General features: G+C 40.8%; 1 protein-coding gene across 1 annotated transcript; it reads left to right on the top strand.

The window, feature by feature from the left end:
* Nucleotides 1-469: 469 nt before the first annotated feature.
* Nucleotides 470-18944, top strand: GPR68 (G protein-coupled receptor 68). Its single transcript, XM_053946880.1, has 3 exons — nucleotides 470-514; nucleotides 13317-13376; nucleotides 15225-18944. Exon 3 carries the CDS (start codon nucleotides 15359-15361, stop codon nucleotides 16433-16435), a length of 1077 nt encoding a protein of 358 aa, XP_053802855.1. The 5' UTR covers nucleotides 470-514; nucleotides 13317-13376; nucleotides 15225-15358; the 3' UTR covers nucleotides 16436-18944.
* Nucleotides 18945-19234: the final 290 nt, after the last annotated feature.

Genomic DNA, 19234 nt, shown 5'->3' on the forward strand with positions numbered 1-19234 from the left:
TCCTCGAGATCTAGAAACAACTTCCTGTGAATAATACTAATGACAACACGAACACTGTATACTTTTCAATATACCTGCATGAGGCAACATCAGTGTGTGTTTAGATAAGCTGGAAGCAGCTGGATTTGGCCTCTGCACCAGCTGCTGTGATCACAGTGCAGTTCTCTGCTGGTCAGTGTGTGTGCCCGTGGGGACGGATGGGAACACCACTCCCCGTACTTTGCAATCTCTGTATTCAGTGCCTGCTTTTGGCACTCTCGTCTCTCTCTCTATGAATGAGTGGGTGAGGGAGGAGAGGGCTGGGCTGGGCTGACTCCTTCACAGATGAACCATAAAGAGCACAGGAGCTGAAACACAATCTCCTCCTCCTTTCCTGCGCTGTTTCACGGACAGGCTTGCTCACAGCTGGGAGGAGGACAAGCTTCACCAGCAGCCTGAGCAGGAATGAGGAGAAGGGAAGTTTCGTGCTCTTCACATTGCAAGCAAAACCTCTTTGCATAAACTCTGCTAACAGGTGAGTTTCATTTTTATGTATTCATTCTTGAAAGCAAGTTAATTTTCCATCACTGAGCAGGTCTCACCCCTGGAGAGGTGGTAAGACAGTTTTCTAGCTGAGTAGTTAAAGCAAAAACAACGAGGTGCTCCAAGGACTCAATCAAAGCAATGTGTCCAAAAAAAATTCACAACTTCAAAATTTCCTTGGCAAAGTTCCTACTAACAGGAACTTTGAATAAAGGTTTTCCCAAAAAATTTTTCTTGAGTTCCAGTTAGGCACAAGGAGAGCTGAATGTTCAAGTTGTATTGATGACAGGAAATTGTTAAGATAAACTGAGAAACTGTTTGTTGTTTGCAGCAAGTAATCAGAGCAGTAGCCTGTAGATAAGTTCCTGGAGAAATTTTCAGAGCACTTACTAGTACTGTGTAAGTTGAATAGATACAAGATATTTTGAAGGACTAGTAAGTGACTTTATTTCCCCTGAGAATACAAGCCAAAAGTTACACCTAACATGAAACTGCTAAACCACGTATCTTGATGTGTGGGTGCTCTGTGTAAACCTGTATAGTTTTGTCTTTGTATCTCAAATGTATGTCATTACTATGTTTTCCAAACACCAAGCCACTTTTCTTCCTGCTGTTCAGAATCTGGCTTGGAAAATTTGAAATGTGAGGGCTTGTTTAAAGAAGTGAAATCCATCAGGTGAGAAATTAATCTTTTTTTTCAATAGGATAAAAAAATCTTTTGTTCGTTATTGTAGCTTGTCCTTGTTATGAGAACGTTTTTCCTGTTCTTGTCAGTCTTTGTAAAGAAACAAGAAAAGCAATTCACTGAGTGATGCTTTCTTCTTTTGTGTTTTGCATGGGGAGGAAAGCTGAGAAATAGAGAATTTAGAAGAATATAACAGCTTGTCGTGTCCTCTTCTGCTCAAAACACATGCAGATATTTATTAATAAAAATATAAGGAAACTTAACAGTAAAATAAGTAAAAATGGCTACATGTAGGCTCATAAGACGTGACAGTGTCACTGTGAGCATTATGGGACTTTCTGAGCAGTCTGTTAGTCAGTACCCACTGTGACTTTTTCCACATTAGCACCCCGCATTCACACTGGTCCCAGAAGAGCAGAGTGCCTAACCACTTCTTCTTTCAAGTTTTCTTTAATCAAGAAGCCATTGAAAGATAGTCAATCCTGTGTATTTAACACCCACTCTTTTGTTTCTTCTTTGAGGAAACAGAATTTTCTACTGTCCTCGCCCCTATCCTTTCTGCCTCCCCATCTTACTGCTGCTATGTTGCTGTTCCCCCATATCAGGCTGCTCCTGCACATGCACTTGTAAAGCCTTTCTGTTACATGAGTGAAGAGGCAGAAGAATGCCATTTCCAGTTTATTTAACATTCAGTGCTATATAGCTGTAGGTGAGATGATAACATGGAAAGTACATCCCCAAAGTTTTAAAAGTCTTTACAGGGTCTAGGAAGAATACTGTAAGAAAATGTTGGGTTTATAGGATCAGACAAGTATGTTGCTCTGTGACAGCTGAGGTGAAAATGTCTACATCACAGCATTGTGATTTGAATATCACAGTTTTAAATGGAGAAAGATTTGGTAGTTCCAATATCTCATTTAAAAACTTGTGTCATTTGACACCTTCAGTGAGAGGCATTTATTTCACTTTGTGGTTGGTGGACAGAAATTGACTCCCTTTGTTCTGGATCTGAGGACTGTAAGCAATCGTATAGCAGTGGGAAAAGAGAGAAGAGGGATATAGGGAAAGGGAAGAGAAGGAAGGAAAGTGAGTCTCAGCAGAGCTAGGTGTACACAGGTGTACGAGATGTCATTGATTAGGGTGAGCCTGAGGATACTTGTGAGGTCAGACACACAGGAAGCCTCTTACCTGTGGCTCAGCACAGTTGCACAGGGCCAGGTGTTCAAAGGTGGGGGCATTAAAGCAAATTTTCCTCACCTAACCAGCCTTGCGGATGGTGTCACTCAGATTAACCAGCTGATGCTCTAAATGTGAGTTTTCGCGGCATCCCAGTGAACAGTGCATGGAGAAGTATTGGTTTCTTGGCCCCACTTTGGGCCCATCCCTGGGGGTTCCCCTGTTGGGGGGAAACCCTCCTGGAGCGGTTCTGTGTCAGGAAAAGGAGAAGCACAGGACTTTTTCAGTCTTCTGCTTCTCCTTTATTTTTATCTTATCTAAAGTTTAGCACACCATCTATACCAGACTCTACGCACTGGAAAAGCACTGCAAAAATGGCCAACAATCTCTTGTTACAAGGTCTTTTAGGACTAAACTATCCAATTAAGAAATGACAACTAGATTATTTTCCCTTTAACCCAATAACTGATCCCTCAAAGCCCACAGTGTGGACTTTTCTCTCCAATTACAAGACATCATCCAAACCCATAAAGAAGAAGGAACAAGAAGGTAAAGAAGAACAACCTACCTCCACCCTAAAACCTCCATCTTGTTCCCATCTGCAACATACTAAAAATCCCAAAACCTAAATTGCTCACCCAAGTGACATGCTATACTACTCTCTATAATCTATTTCATGCTTTTGTGGACTCTAGTCTATCTTGAAGTCTTGGAAGCTTTCTCCATGAATGAGGGTCAAAGGCGGTGCTTCTCTGGGGGTCAGGACCCCTCAGAGCAGAAAGAGAAATATTCCCTGTGCCCTGGGTTCCCACAGAGAAGAAAATTTCTTCCCTTCCAGTTTTTCTAGTCCTGACCTGAGGGTGCATTCACGGTGCCCTGGGGCTTCACTGCTGATGGCTGTATTGTGTCAGTGTGGTGCTAGCTAAAGAAAGTTATGTCCACTCGTGAGGACATTTACACAACTTGGTAATTATTTGTAAGGGAAGAATTGTGGAAAGAGAACTCCTGACATGGCAGCCTTGTGAGGCTCATTATCTTATAACTAGCTGTTTGTCTCCTTCAATATGTTTGTTTTTTCCTATAAAGCTTATTCTGAGTGGCTTTTATTGCTTGTTATGAATTATTCTGCCAGCTAAAGCATTTGCAGAGCTGCTGACCCTAACATCTGGTGGCAATTGTTTTTGAAAAGACATAGAACAGCTTTAATGTTTAGAAGAAACTGACCAATAATTTTAACTAGAGGTATTAGTAAGCAACAGCAGCTGAGAAAAACATTACAGTTTATTCTCCAAGGGATACATCCCCTGTAACACTTTTTCTCCACTAGAAACACCATTCTGAACTCTGTTAATAGGGTAGGAAAACAAGAGCTTTTTAGTGACTTCATCTGGAAGCTGTAGCTATTTTTTCTGAAAAAAGAGAAAAGGAGTAGACAATAGGTTTAAAACCCTGTTAGAGGGAGAGTGAGAAACAAGCTCACCTGAAAGTATATGCTCTGTTCCTCTCCATGGGGCCCTCTTGCCAGAAATTGTTTCTGTGGCAACAAACTTCTTTCTAGCTGGGTTTTCTTGGAGTTTGATCTGAGATTGCTTAGGCTCAGATCTGTCACCATGCCAGAATCAAATAGAAATGCAAAACTGATCTGACCTACGTGTAACAGAGAGGGCACTGCTGCTGTTCCTGTTGCTCCACAGGAGCTGTCCTCCTGACATTCTCCATTTCGATATTGCTACAGACAGCTGTTGCTGCTAGCATGAGCCTGGACTTTTGTTTCTGAACATTGTTGCTTTATTCAGCAAGGTTTAAAGCTTCCTTTCTCTTGGTGTGCCCTATGGGCCAGCAGTAAAGACACAAAGCTTTGAAGAGAGGTTGAGTTGCCAACAGAGGAAGGGGAGATAAATAACAAATTAATTACAAAAGCAAATGTAAGTGAACTATCAAAGTTCAGTCACTTTAATGACACCTGAATAAATGCTAAAATATCAGTAGGGAAGAATGGAAATATTTCAGAGATCTCTTGGTTTGGCTTTCTTTTATCTCAATATTTTAGTAACCATTAGAATATTTTCATTTTGTATCTGGAAACATTTCATCTTCCTTCTGCCAAGGAAGGAGAGTTTTTACTCTGTGATGGATAATGATTTAGTGTCTACTCATATCTAATTAGAGGGTGTATCTGGTTTATGCTCCATGTTTAAGAACTGTTCAGACATAGCTTTTAAAATAGGAATTTTCTTTTAAATTTGCAAGAGGCTTAAACTAAAATCCCTGAGACAATCAAGTCAGAACAATATTATTTGGAATTCGAACTTACATCCAAATTTCAGAGCTGGCTTTACACCTCCACCCCAAAACAGGACATGGATTTCTGAACAGCTCTCAATTTGGAATCTCACATCTCCTTTGCCAGCTTTTCCATCTCCTCATGACCTCATCAGAACTCCCCTGTAACAAGCATTTGATTCTCTGGTCAGAAGCATGTTTGGAAGTGTGAATGGTTTACACCAAGGTTGTTACTTTTGCTGTGAATTGCTTCTTTGATACTATTAAAGAAGAGGGGGTTTGCATTTCTATGAAGTCATGCCTCTCCAACTATTTTTCTCAGTTTTCATGTTGAACCTCTTTTATCCAGAAATGGAAAATCAGGAAATGGTAACGTAAGCAAACCTGCAGATACAGATGCCAGCACTTTATTTAAAATGATTAATCCACTGGGAACTAGATTGTTGGAGTCCTCTACCCTCAAGTGAAAAAAAAAAAAAAGGACTGACATTTTCAATAGTCATCTAGGGAGCAAGAACAGCAACGAAGGAAAGAGCACAGAGTAAAACCTTGTGCAAGGCACACTGTTTCTCGTGAGAACACTGAGAAATAACAATGAAGGAACATGTCTTACATGTGAATATTGACTCAGTTCTACAGGAAACTTGGTTAATCTCCAGAAGGGAAACTGAAAAAAAGAGAAGAAATTTAATTAAAGATAGCAATAAGGGATAGTTTAGTAGAGTTATGTTTCTACCAACTAGATGGGGACTATTTGAAGATAGGCACAAATAAATATGCATAATGCACCCCACACACCACCCTTCCAATTCTGTATCCAAGGAAGAAATACAGAAATACAGAACAAGAGCCAAAAAAAGACTCAATTGAGCCTAAAAGGAAATGAGCAGAGCTAAACAGAAGTGCGTGGAAGGGCGGATGGTGTGCTAGACTAGGAAGAATTGGATCTAGAAAAGAAGAATATCTGAAGTGCACAATGGTGATCAGTGTAAGCTGGAAACAAAAACAGTACAAAGGCACAAAAGAATTATTTTAGTTTTCTAGATGGCAACAGAGCACACAGTATTAGGTGTTTCAGTTAAACAGGCTCCTATCCCAAGATGAATTTATTCTCTTTTATTAAGATAAATCCAAACAGAGGAAAAATAATTAAGTCAAAGAAAAATGAGGAGTGGAAAGGAAAATCTTCAAATATTGTAAGCAGCTTTTCATTTTACCATGTCTTAAAACTTTTGCAGTACAAAATGAATCATATACTGAATCATATATGCAGAAAATGGCATTTTAAAAAGAGATTACTTTATTGAATGTATCATTATTTACTGATGCATCAATTAATGAAAATGCTAACATTTTCCTTAAATGGGAGATCTGCTTAATCTCTTCGGACATGCCAGAGTCTCAACCACATTTCAGTTAGACCTAGCAAGCAAAATTTTTCTATCAGACAGCCTTTGCTGGTTGTCAAGTGTTATTAGTCAAGCACTGATTACAGATGTCCCAAGCTAGTCAGCAGCACTGTGCAGTAAGTCCTGTCCATTGAATTATCAGTAAACGAGGAGAAAAAAATGTATGGATGGGTGTTTGGTTGCTTTCCGAATGACTTTTAGTTAATGAGACAGTTTTGTTTGGAGGGTATGATGTGCTGGTCCTTGGGTTCAGAGTGGCATTACAAAAGATGCAAGCAGAAAGATAATTTGGTCCCTGCTTCATTCTCTAACTTGTCAGTTTTTGAACAAGTTTTCGCTTGAGTGAAGCTGGGGAAGCTTGACAGAAGGCACTGCCGTGCATGTTGCTGGCATTCTGTTCCCTTTCTGTGTGAGCATGTGGGTACAGAGAGCAAGTTGTTCTCAATACGCTCATTGGCTCCAGGGCCATGAGCATCTGGCTGAAGGTAGAGGCTGACAGCCAGTTCTTTGCTCAGCCTTGGTATGTGCTGCCCAGGATGGGGTGCACTGGCCAGGACAGGGTGCTAGCAGTGTGCTATGGCCTATGGTATGTAAATGGATGGCTCATGCTCAGGCAGCAGAGAAATCTGTGTGTGACTCCCATGCCTCCCTTTGGGTAGCCACTCTGTGAAACAGGGGCTATGTGTCAGTCCTGGGGCTACAGGGACACGCTGGCAATCCGAGAAGGGCAAAAGTCATTGAAATGCAGTACAGATATGAATTAAACTTGAAGTCACTGACTTCAATGCAAGATATCTAGCATTGTCTGATGTAGCACTGTGCTGTTGTCAGAGCAGGCTGCAGCATCAAAAGAGGCAATAATACAGTTTAGGAAAGTGAATCAGAAGGATGATTTTCCCCAAGGCTATAGATGGTAAAATGAATCAGAACTCATTTAACTCAGAAGGGTGAAGTTCCTATATCTCAATCCTAGGCAATAACAAGTGTTCTAGTCGTTGTTCCTTACTAATATTGTATGTTGATCATGGCTTTTGTGGCTTCTAATAAGCAAGACCTGTGTAATCTTGGCTTTTCTTGCATTGTCCTGTTCAATGAGGATCAGTGCACAAGTTTGGAATTATAAGCAGTTCTGTTGTCTATGACTGATTATTACTCGCCTGCTGCTTCTTCAACAGAAGACAGGATGGTTTTTTGGCTTTTGTGTCAAGGATTGTGGGGGAGAGGGACACTGACTTGGTTGAGGTTTTAGTTCAGGGGAAAGGAAGATTTGGAGTTTTTTCTCTGAGTAATAGAGTGATTTAAGATGTCTGCAGGAAGTGGTGTGTTGTGTTTTCCTCCACCCACTGTTCGCTACTCAAGCAAGTCATACACGAAGCTTCAACATGTGCCCTGTGGGTAGGAACTAGTCATAGTAATTCAGCAGTGAAATACTTGGAGGGTCATGTCGTCCACTTGGCTGATCGTTAATAGCAGGAAGTGGGGGGCATATGAGGGTAATTTTTTAAAGCTTTGAGGCAGCTATAGCATGACTAATTTCAGCTGTGATTCACCTCCCTGATACTACTTGGACTGTTTGCCTGAAATTACACATTGCATGCTTATTACCATAAATAGGGATTTTCCAAAGTTCTTTTTCAGCATTTTCTTGTGCTCAACCAGTTGTTCAGACCTCACATGAGGTAAAAAGACACTAATCCTAGATGAAAAATAAGTAGTAGTGTGAGATAGAGTGAGTAGCCTGAGGGAACAGGCAGATGTATTTGCTAAGCTGCTGTCCATGATACTTGAGAAGTCAGGCAGTCCCAGGTAACTGGAAAAACAGAAACATTGTGCCTGTCTTTTAAAAGGATAGAAAGGCAGACCCTGGGTACTTCCCAGCTGTTAGATCACCTCTGTGCCTGGGGAGGATCACAGAACAGATCCTCCTAGACATTCTGCTAAGGCACATCAAGGACAGGGAGGTGATTTGGGACAGCCAGCAGAGCTTTACCAAGGACAAGTCCTGCCTCATCAGCCTGTGGCCTTCTGTGATGAGTGACTGAATCAGTGGGTAAGGGAAGGGTCCCAGATGTCATTTATCCGGACTTCTGTAAAGCCTTTGACATGGCTCCCCACAACATCCTTCTCTATAAATTGGACAGAGATGGATTTGATGGGTGGACTCTTAGGTGCATAGCTAATTGGTAGAATAGTTGCATGCAGAGGGTCATGGTCAATGGCTCAGAGTCCTAAAGGACCTCAGTGACAAGTGGTGTCCCTCAGGGATCCGTACTGGGACCAGTTTTATTTAGCATTTTCATTAATGACATAGATGAAAGAATTGAGTGCAGCCTCAGGAGATCAGGAGATTTGTAGATTTGTAGATGACACCAAAGAGAGGAGTGACACACCTAAAGGATAGGATACCATCCAGAGGGACCTGGACAAATTCAAGAAGTGACTGCATGGGAATCTCATGAGGTTGAACAAGACCAAGTTCAAGGTGCTGCACCTGGGTTGGGGCAACCCCTGGTATCAACACAGGCTGGGGCATAAACAGATTGGAGCAGCTCTGCTGGGAAGGACCTGAGGTTGCTGGTGGATGAGAGGCTGGACAGGAACACTTGGAGCTCAGAGCCAAAAATGTTCTGGGCAGCATCCAAAGCAGCATGATCAGCAGGGTGAGGGAGGGGATTCTACCCCTCCATTCTGCTGAGACCCCACCTGCAGTGCTGCATCCAGCTCTGGGGTCCCCGCACAGGAAGGATGTGCACCTACTGGAGTGAGTCCAGAGGAGGGTCTCCAAGATGATCAGAGGGATGGGGCACCTCTCTTGTGAGCAAAGGCTGAGGGAATTGGGATTTTCCAGCCTGGAGAAGAGGGAGCTCCAGGGTGACCTAATTGCTGTCTTGCAGTACCTGGAGGGAGCCTAAAAGAAAGATGGTGGAAGACATTTTACAAGGGCATGTGGTGACAGGACAAGAGGGAATGGCTTCAAACTAAAAGAGAGTAGGTTTTGATTAGACAGTAGGAAGAAGAAATTCTTTACTGTGAGGGTGTTGAGGCACTGAAAGAGGTTTCCCAGAGAAGCTGTGGATGCCCCATCCCTAAGTGTTCAAGGCCAAGCTAGATGTGTCTTTGAGCAACCTGGTCTAGTGGAAGCTGTTCCTGCCCATGGTTGGAACTAGAAGACTTTTAAGGTCCCTTCCACCCCAAACCATTCCATGATTCTATGATATTGGACTAACTGTGCTAACTATCCTACCTGCCTCCCTTGCCCTTCAACTCAAGTTGTCCTTTATAAGTGCAGGCATAAACAAAGAAGTCCAAAATCATAAAAACCTGAAATGGAAAGGTATAGAAACAGAACATGGAATTCTTAGAATGTCAAAAGATGGAGCAAATGGAATGAAATTGCATGTCTGTGTTAGGAAAAATTGGGCATTGATGACTAATTAGTCTTTTGTTTATGTGGCTTCTGAAAAAAAGTTGCCGACTTCCTTCTATGACAATAGGTTTATAAGACAAGTCATCTGATAATGACAAAAGTGATTTGTAATTTACAGAACATTTCTACAGTTCCCTTCACCTGAAACAGATATAATTATTGTACTCAGAGGTTCACATAAGAAAAATCCACTTGCAAGTTACAAACACTGAATGGATTTTGCATAGATGTAAATTACTTTAGTTTAGAAGCTCAATTTGACTCCTCTTTTTCACAAAACAGTGTTATGTCTGTTTTACCCCAATTTGTCATAATTTCTTAAATATTATCAGCAATAATTCACAAATTGCTGTAACTAAATCCCCTGGAGTGCATGTAGTTTTTTTAAATATCTGTTAGCCTTTGTTGATCTATTCTCTATGCCCCCATCTTATTGTTAAAAACAATTTTGTTAGACACTGGTTAACAATTCCGCTTCTAAAGATTGAAATAAAAAACAACAGCAAATATTTTAAAATATTTCAAAAATATCTTTATATAAATATACTTATATACCATATAAATACATGGTATATAAATTCTGTATTATAAAAATAAATATATATTTGTGTTTTGCTTCATATGTACTTGTCTTTCTTTTCCTTTACTTATTTTTTGTTAATAGAAATATCTTTCATTGCCTTTAATGGCTCTTTCTACTTGATACCCTTCTAGAATCAGAATGGTCAGGTCTGGAAGGGGCCTTTAAAGGCCCTGTAGTCCAACTCTCCAGCAATGAGCAGGGGCATCTTCAACTAGACCAGGTTGCTCAGAGCCCCATCAAACCTGACCCTGAATGTTTCCAGGGTTGGGGCATCCATCACCTCTCTGGGCAACCTGGGCTAGTGTTTTATCACCCTCATCATAAAAATATTCATCCTTGTATGTAGTCTGAGTCTACCCTCTTGTAGTTTAAAACCATTGCCCCTTGTCCTGTTGCTACAAGTCCTGATTAAAAAGTCTGTCCCCATGTTTCTTTTAAGTCCTCTTTAGGTACTGAAAGGCTGCAACAAGATCTTCCCAGAGCCTTCTCTTCTCCAGGCTGAACGACTCCAACTTTCTCATCTTTTCCTCATAGGAGAAGTCCTCCACCCCTCTTGTCATTTCTGTGCTCCAACAGGTCCATCTTTTACATCATAATTCTTCTGATTAAACCCAAATATCATTGTGCTCTTTCTTCATACTTGGTGCTGCACCCAAATTTCTGCTTTCTTCTACTTCTTTTTTCCCTCAAACTTACTCTAAGGGTATTATGCCTTTCCTTCCTATTTTATGTTGTTCAACCAGTCCCTAGTCTCTTCTGCTGCTCATTGCTCCCCTGCCTTCTTATCCAGCCTTATGCTTCCAGGCTTTGTGAAACAGGATCAAACAATCTGATAAACCTGCAAGTGTTGAAGGAAGCTTAGCATGTGAATTTAGGGCTGGTGTTTGTGTAGATCATGACCTGAACCAAATCCTAAACTAAAAATCAGATTTCTGATTCCAAGATTTGCAGGACAGTTGAAGTCCTGCAATGACAGCCAAGTGATTCAGGCCTGTCTGCACTGTATGACAGGTGCAAGGGCAGATTAAATATTGCTCTGCAGGCACACAAGCATGCTACACTCCCTGTTAATGGAAGCAGGTGCTTTGTGGATGAAACAGGCTGGGTGTACAATGGTTGCAAATTCCAGCAAGGAAGTTCTTTGGTTCAGTCCCATTTGTCTCTGCCAAAAAAATACGTAGACCTAGCTGCAGACAGATTTCTTACAATGAAAATTGCAGCAGTGTTCACTGAAATTGAAAAGACCCACCTGGGCTCCATGCTACTACTTGGTCCATGGTGAAGAGGCTGCTGCTGCCAGTGGCTCTGGCTGCTTCCTGTGCCATTGCCAGCAGGCAGCACTTAACATGTGAGCTGCCCCATGGTTCATGGGGCAGGGGCAAGTCATGTGTTTGTTAACAGCTAAGGCACACAGGAGTTGTGAAAGAAAAGAACTGTTGTTGAACTCTCCAGTGAGTAATAAAGTTGGCTTCGTTAAGCCATGAAAAAAATGAGGCTTCCTGAAACTCTGGGATCCTTGGCTTTGTTTTTAATCCAGGAACAAGAGAATTATTTGGAGCTCATGTAGATGAAGAGAGTCTTCTAATTTATTGCCAAGACTTAGGCTTAGATGGGTATCATCTAAAAGATGTGGGCTTATAGGAGAGAGAAATATTGCCTGGAAAAGACTGCAGACTCATGATATGGAAGATGTTACATAAACTATAATAAAAAAAAAAGTCACACAGCTGCACTATATCCATATTAAAGCTGTCTGAAAGAAATGCCTGTGTGTTCCTGTTCTTAACTGCTTTCAGCTTTATGATTGTCTGCACCCCAGATGTTTTTCATAGAGCAATTTTGTAAATTTTTCTCTTCCCTCCACACAGAAGTGGCCAATAAATAATGGGGGAGCTATTTGTCTTTTCTATGCCCTGCATCACCTTTCCTTAATTTTCCACTTTTTTCAGACAGCTTGTAAAGTATTGTGTCACATGTTCTTAATAACAGAGTGGGCTCTTCCACACCCATTGGTTTCAACCTGCCGGGGCAGTCCTTTGATACCAGGTTTGTTGAAAAAATCCTACAGTTTCACTCCCTGGCTGGTGCAGAGCTATATTTAGTGTGCCTGGTGCTGGGGAAAAGTTGAACTGCCTCTGTATTTCCATTTGGCTGCTGAGTCTGTCCTTAGCCAGGCATGAGTGGTCAAAGGGTAAAAAGGCAGCCCAGAGCCCACACACTGAAAGGCCAAAACAAGGGAAGGATTTCCTGGCTCACTGTTGCCACTGACCAGAACAGCAGTATAAGGCAGCTATTGCACAAGAATCTGGATCTTTCTTTTTCATCTCCATCTTTGAAACTGGGGAGGGATTGTTAGCACAAGGCAAAGAGATTTGTTACAGCCAACCTTCTCTTCCTGCCCCTTCGAACACCCCAATCCAGCATATCCTCTAAGAGCAGAAAATGTTGCTGTAATCATAAGTGTATATTATATTACCATAATATTGTATCAATAAGACTTTTGCTGCCTCCTTCACATTCTGCATTCTGGCAAGACTTTTAAACTAAGCAGAAATGATTTTACTTATTACAGAGAATTATATTATCTGTATGAAAACATAATTTGATAAAAACATTTAGAGTTCTTAGCAGAAAAGAAACATTTTCAAAAAACACTGCAGCTGTAAAGTACATCTGCTTTTCTTCATACTGTGATCCATAATGACTCACTGGGTAACACTGAATGAAACTCAGTGCTAGACATATAAAGACAGTTCTGAATTTTCAAAACTGTCAACAGCTTTTGAATTACTATTTGGCCCTATTGACAGGAGCTGGACACTGGCTGGGCACTGTGCTGGTAGATATGAAGACAGGTCTCAGACTTTAGGTATTTTAGAGAATAACTAAGGTGTGCCAATCATCCTGTTCAGGCAAACCCTTACATGTAAAAGTCACCAAATCATTATACAGAAATGCTATGAAATACAAACTCAGGCCTGGAGCTCTGGATTAAAAGGTGGGTTGGGGTAAGAAGGTTATCAAACCTGCCTCAGCAAAGATTCTGTGCACTGCCCTTGTCTGCAGATGGAAGAGATATGTGGTGGTTATGAAGCCTTGGAGAAACTGCATAGTGTTACAGGGGAGCTAAGGGCCTCTAGGTACCAGTGTTTGGGGAAATTTGTACATAACTTTAGTGATTGATTTCTGCTGTACATGTCAGCACTGCTAACACTGTCATATTTATTCCAGGGGAAGTCACAGGGGAAGCTTATGGCAATCTCCTGGAGCGAACTTCAAACTGAACCACAGGTACCTGTGACTGGGTCCCTTTTGCAGCATTTCTTCTGCTGAGCTTGATAAATGAGCTCTAACTACTGTGACAGCCACAGTGGAGAGTGAGAGTCTCTAAACCCCAAAGGAGCTGTTGAGACTGAGAGGTGGAGGAGAGCAGAGTGCTTGACTTGAGCAGTCTTTCACACAAATTGCATTGGACAGTGGAGTTAAAAGTTTTGAGGGAGATGAACTTACCTTGGCCTGTTGTTTCATGACTGAGAGTTTCTGAGCTCCCAAGGATATTTCCACCAAAACCAGGGCTGGTGTTCCCTCTGTTGGAAAGCAAAAGTAAAAGTAAAGGGATGAAAACCACATCCCAATTCTTATTTGGATGTGTTTGCTGTGAATTCTGTGGAACTATGCAGGTTGAAGCTAAAAAATGAAATTCTTTGCAGGTTTGATCACTTATTTCAGCCAGACAATTATTTTCTGGCTTAAAGCAAGTGGTTTTTTTTTTTTTTCAGTTTCTTCAGGAGTAAAGCCTATCTATCCCTACAAAAAAAAAAAAAAAAAAAAAAAAAAAAAAAAAAAAAAAAAAATTTGACAGTAACATCCTCAAATGCTAAAGCTGACAGTAATTTTACTGTAGTGTGGTCATGTTTTTGTAAGTGTTGCCTTGGAAGAAATTTTATGTTTCTAGATGGGACAGAAGATGATGACAAAAACTGCAAATTAGCATAGCAAAAGGGAAAAAGCAGCAAGGGCTTTTTTTTGGATAGTGCTTCTTTTGAGTCCATAGTGTGTGAAGCTGTGAAAAGAGTACACAAGAGTACCATTGTTACCTTACAAAGGTATACCCAACATCCCTGAATTTTCTGAGCAGAGACTGAAAGAAATACGTTCTTACTGTTCTGCAGCACCAAGTAAAACATGCATTCCCTTCAGACTAGCACAGTTTGCCCTGCTGTTCTCCAGTGCTGAGCATCTGGGCTCATGTGAATATACCATGAGGTGATAAAATGTTTAGTTGAGGGTTTCATCACTGTGAGCTGGGTCCAGGCTTGACCTAGAACTGAGTGCTAATCCACTGTCAGCAGCGTTTTTTGTGTATCAAATAGTTTTAGTATAGTTCAGTATAGCATAGCATAGCATAGCAAGGGCTTCTATGAGTATGTGTTTGGATTATACCAGATTCTTCAGGTGAAAACAATTACATTCATATTCAGTGAAGATGAAAGGGAAAGATACAAATGTATAAGTCGTAAATGTGTGGGGTTTGGAGTTGATGGCAAATAAGGAATATTTAATAGCATATCCTGTAGAACTGAGACCGGGGAGATGCACTGTACCAGAGTTTCACCATGTCCTTCCAACAGAGGAAGAGAGCTTGCTTTCAGGATTCTTTTTACAAGTAACTGTAAGAGAGAGTGCTAAAAATTCCCTTTGTTTTTCATCCTGCTGAATTGAACTGCATATCACATGGTATCTTGTATGTAAAGGGAAATTTAAGAAATGGAAATTAATAATCAAGCGTTTTGTGCACCCTACATCCTTTGAGGAAGTCTTTGTGGACTGCAGGTTTACTAGAGACACCTTTTCCATCACAGTCAAATCTGATTTGTAAACCAGAGATGCTATTTCTTCACATTTTAGATACCTCCAAAGCTAAAACAACAAATATTTGTAACTTGCTTTGTGATTCTGAATCACATAATTTTCTGGCACTTTTCTGTTATGTACTAGGAGTTATGTGAATCTTGATTTTCCAGACAGGCTTTATCTTTATCAAAGACTTAGGGCTAAGAAAAGGCAGCTTTCTGAAAAGTGTACTGTATATTTAACAATTGTATCCCTTCTAAAGATTTCCTTGTGTTTTATCTTCAGGTTATTAACATCCTGCAGCAAGTCATCACTTCAGCCTAAAGGTTTGTGGAAGAAATAAACTCTACATGAAAACTGAATGTAATTAAGTCTTACATTCAGGACCCTGATGAGTGATACACAAGGAGAAGTAGAAGATGGTGAACTTCACTGAGAATGCTACTGAGAAATGCAATATTAATCATGATATCCACGAGACATTATCCCCTGTGGTGTACATATTTGTGTTTGTATTAGGCTTGCCAGCTAACTGCCTGTCACTGTACTATGGGTATTTACAGATCAAGGCTAAAAATGAATTAGGCATCTACCTTTGCAATTTGACTATAGCAGACCTGCTGTATATATTTTCTTTGCCTTTTTGGCTTCAGTATGCTTTACAGCATGACAACTGGACCTATGATGAGCTGCTGTGCAAAGTTTGTGGCATCATCCTGTATGAGAATATCTACATCAGCGTGGGCTTCCTGTGCTGCATCTCCATCGACCGCTACCTGGCCGTGGTGCACCCCTTTCGGTTTCAGCGCTTTCGGACCATGAAGGCTGCTGCCATTGTCAGCATCATTATCTGGGCCAAAGAAATTATGACATGCTGCTTTGTCTTCACACACGGGGAGATCAGTATGGATGCTGAGAGCCACCTGGTGTGCTTTGAGCATTACCCCATCAAGAAATGGGAGCACAATGTCAATTACTACCGCTTCTCTGCTGGCTTCCTTTTCCCCCTCTTTCTGCTGGCCTTCTCCTACTGTGGGATTTTACGAGTTGTCCACAAGAGTCCTGGCACTCAAAAGAAGAAGAAAATCCAAATTAAAAGACTGGTATCAAGCACTGTTTTCATATTTTTAGTCTGCTTTGGACCATACCACATCCTACTTGTAGTTCGTAGCTTGTTGGAGAACAGCTGCTCATTTGCTGAGAAGATATTTAATGTTTACCATATTTCTCTCCTGTTAACTACTTTTAACTGTGTTGCTGATCCAGTATTGTACTGTTTTTCCAGTGAAAGCACTTACCAGAACTTTGTCAAGATGAGAGACTCTTGTCTAACATGTTTAGGCCATCTGAGTACTGAGACAAAGGAATCCTATCCACTAAACACTACTGAGACTCCCAACAGAAAACAGCATGAACAACAACCAGGATTATTACAAATACCACTTGATGGTGCTGGAATGAAGGACTGCTTCACAACTAATGTAGGAAGCCTATAGCATTAATCAAAAGGACCTTAATCCTACACCTGCAGCTATGGCTGTGTTTATGTATCTGTCTGAATTATTCATGTATTACAACAGTGTGACCTCCCAAAGGCTTATGAGCAATGCTGTACACTGAAGCTGTTTCTAGAGGTGCTTGAAAACTGGCAATAGTGAGGAAAGTATGTGCTAAGTCAGTTCAGTTATAATCAGGTATCTGTTGTGCTACCACTTAAAACCTGTTTGTCTTAATGACTGCATGGACTGGAATAAGCCAGTACTCACAGCGTGTAGTTCTGGTGAACTCATCTTTAGCAGCTTTCTGTTTGCCCCTGTAGCATCTAGAGAAAGTAATTCTCTACAAGCTGTCATCATCTGTTGAAAAGGTCAGAGACAAAAAAATTACATATCCCCATATATAATTTTAAAAAGAAAAAGCCCAGCAAAATGCTCCTGCAACATCTCTGTAACTCTCTGAAAAAACTTCTCCTTCTGCAAGTTTCAAAGCCTGCAGAGACCATGCCAGAACCAGATCCCTAAAACAATCAATCTGATAGTGCAAGACATTATGGGAGAACATGCACAAGGAACTCAGCACCTGCTGAGACCTTCAGGCTGTTATTCACTGCTGAGTCTCAGACTGTGAAACGTCATTGTAAGGCTCCTAGAGACTTCTGGAAGTATGAGACTCTGGGCTCCAGTGGGTGTCAATAACTTGGTTCCTTGACTTGGAAGAGAACAAGAGGTTGGTAGTACATGAGGCACTTTGATTCCATGTGCTTTTCTGAGTCACTGCGTTTAAGAATATTTATTTACATCTAAAATCTACTACACCTCACTAAGGTTTTGATTGTGTCCTTTGCAATTTGTGTATCTTGTGCAGCATAGACCATGCAGGCAATTAAATAACAATGCATTTATCAGGGAAACTGTTGAAAGAATTCTGTTTAAACCTTGTTTTTGCCCACAGATAATACAGTTTAGGGTTTGGTCACTGTTCAGTAAATACAGTATCAGAAGTATGATGTATGAATGATCTGTGTCCTGGTTTAGACAGAAACAAAATATAGGAGTAAGTGGAGAATAATGGCTTTTAAAGACTTGGGAGTTGTGCTCCACAGTATTGTATCTACCACCACCTCCTCTCTAGGTTTCTTTGGGTTTTTTTTGTTAAACTAATGAATTCTGTGTGATTCTTCTTTGCAATCTGCTCATCACACCTCCTTTTACCTGTAGCTGTTGCACCATGAATATTGCCTTGTCCTTTCAGTTCTCTGGTTTCAGACCTTCCTTGAAACACCTCTCTCTCTGCAACCTGGAGCTGATAACTTCCAGCAGTATAATCAGTTTTGTTGCTTTGGTTTGCTTTTGAGTCAAAAGATTGTCTAGACAGATGGTCTACTCCTGCTATCTGAATATGTCATTGTAACACAGCCTTGCTTGTCATCAGATTCCAAAAGGAATATATTCTAACAGTTTTCTGGAAACCACCTTGAGCGTGCAATATTGGATATAATTAGTGGATGTGTTTAATAAAGAATATTTTTATAATTTTCTTTTTATATTTTTTCACACCATGTTCGAAATAACTGTCTTTAGCTTTGGCGCACAGTTTCTATTTGTGAGACTACAGATCCTCTCCTCCCTCCACATGCAGAAAGGATTCATGTCCCCAGTCCCAAGAGGGAATTAGGTTTGCTTAGGTTAACATTTGGTTTGTTTAATTACTTTACATTTCTTTATACTTTGACCACTCAGCTGGATTAATTACCTTATATCTGCATTTTTTTCTCCTGACTATTAGCACTGTTTGGCCTTATTTTCTCCTAATCTTTCATCTCATCTGCTGTGTATTCCAAGGGGTGTAAGGCAGGGACTCCCTCCCGACTGCTGGAGTGCTGAGCTTGTGCATTGTTAAGCACCAACTCCTTGGACCTCCACGACCTTTCAGGCTGCAAGACACACGTGGTTTGTTCTAGGATTAAATATTTGTTGTTGTGTTTATGTGTTGCTTCTTTACAGTTCCCCATGCTGTTTAAATTAGACAGCTGGGATGCAGAGCATGCTGTACTACATGGAATTGTCATCAGAGGGATTAAGGCTCATTCGAGATGGAACTTTGATGTGGTCAGCTTTGGTCAGCTGCTGCAGTTTAAAATCAGATGGAAACTTGTGCAACACAGTGCAACACAGTGCAGCTTTCTGCTACAGTTCTCAGCACTTAACCTGCTAACCCAGAACCCAGAAAGGAGGGACTTTTTTTCTTCTTTTCCCCTTTTTTTTTTTCTCTCGAGGCCAGTATTTTATCAGTTTTTTTCTGTACTGTAACTGTTTGGCTTAGGCTGCAGAACTGTAACCAGTACAGCAGGTTACAGCAGGAAGGTAATTCCCACTCAGAGCTTTTCCTTCCATCTCAGTCAAAACACATTCACTCAAGGGTCCTGCTAAGGCTGCTAGAGACATGCTACACATGCTATTGAAGTAAATGTCATGCTTGGGACTGCACACAAAAAGACATTTTAAAAGCGCACACTAGAGAAAAAGAGAAATAAATTATTAAATTTTGTATTTTCTAATGAAAACTGATTGTTAAGACTTGTATTTTGGGGTGAAAAAAGAGCAGAAGCTTACTACATTAATTTTTTTTACAAAAGTTAGTGCTTGGAAATATATATTGCACCTGTTAGTGTAACATGTCAGTAGCACAGAGAGAATAAAATCAGCTGCTTCTTTTAAAATGATGCCAATTTCATTCTGTGAGTTCTGTGCAGCAGTGAATATATGCCACCCTGTGGGGTTACTGGCTTAGGCAAA

Source organism: Vidua chalybeata, chromosome 6 (assembly GCF_026979565.1).
Source record: "Vidua chalybeata isolate OUT-0048 chromosome 6, bVidCha1 merged haplotype, whole genome shotgun sequence".
Lineage (NCBI taxonomy): Eukaryota > Metazoa > Chordata > Aves > Passeriformes > Viduidae > Vidua > Vidua chalybeata.

Coding starts and splice junctions, on each gene's coding strand:
- GPR68 (XM_053946880.1), top strand. CDS start 15,359: ATGGTGAACTTCACTGAGAATGCTACTGAGAAATGCAATATTAATCAT.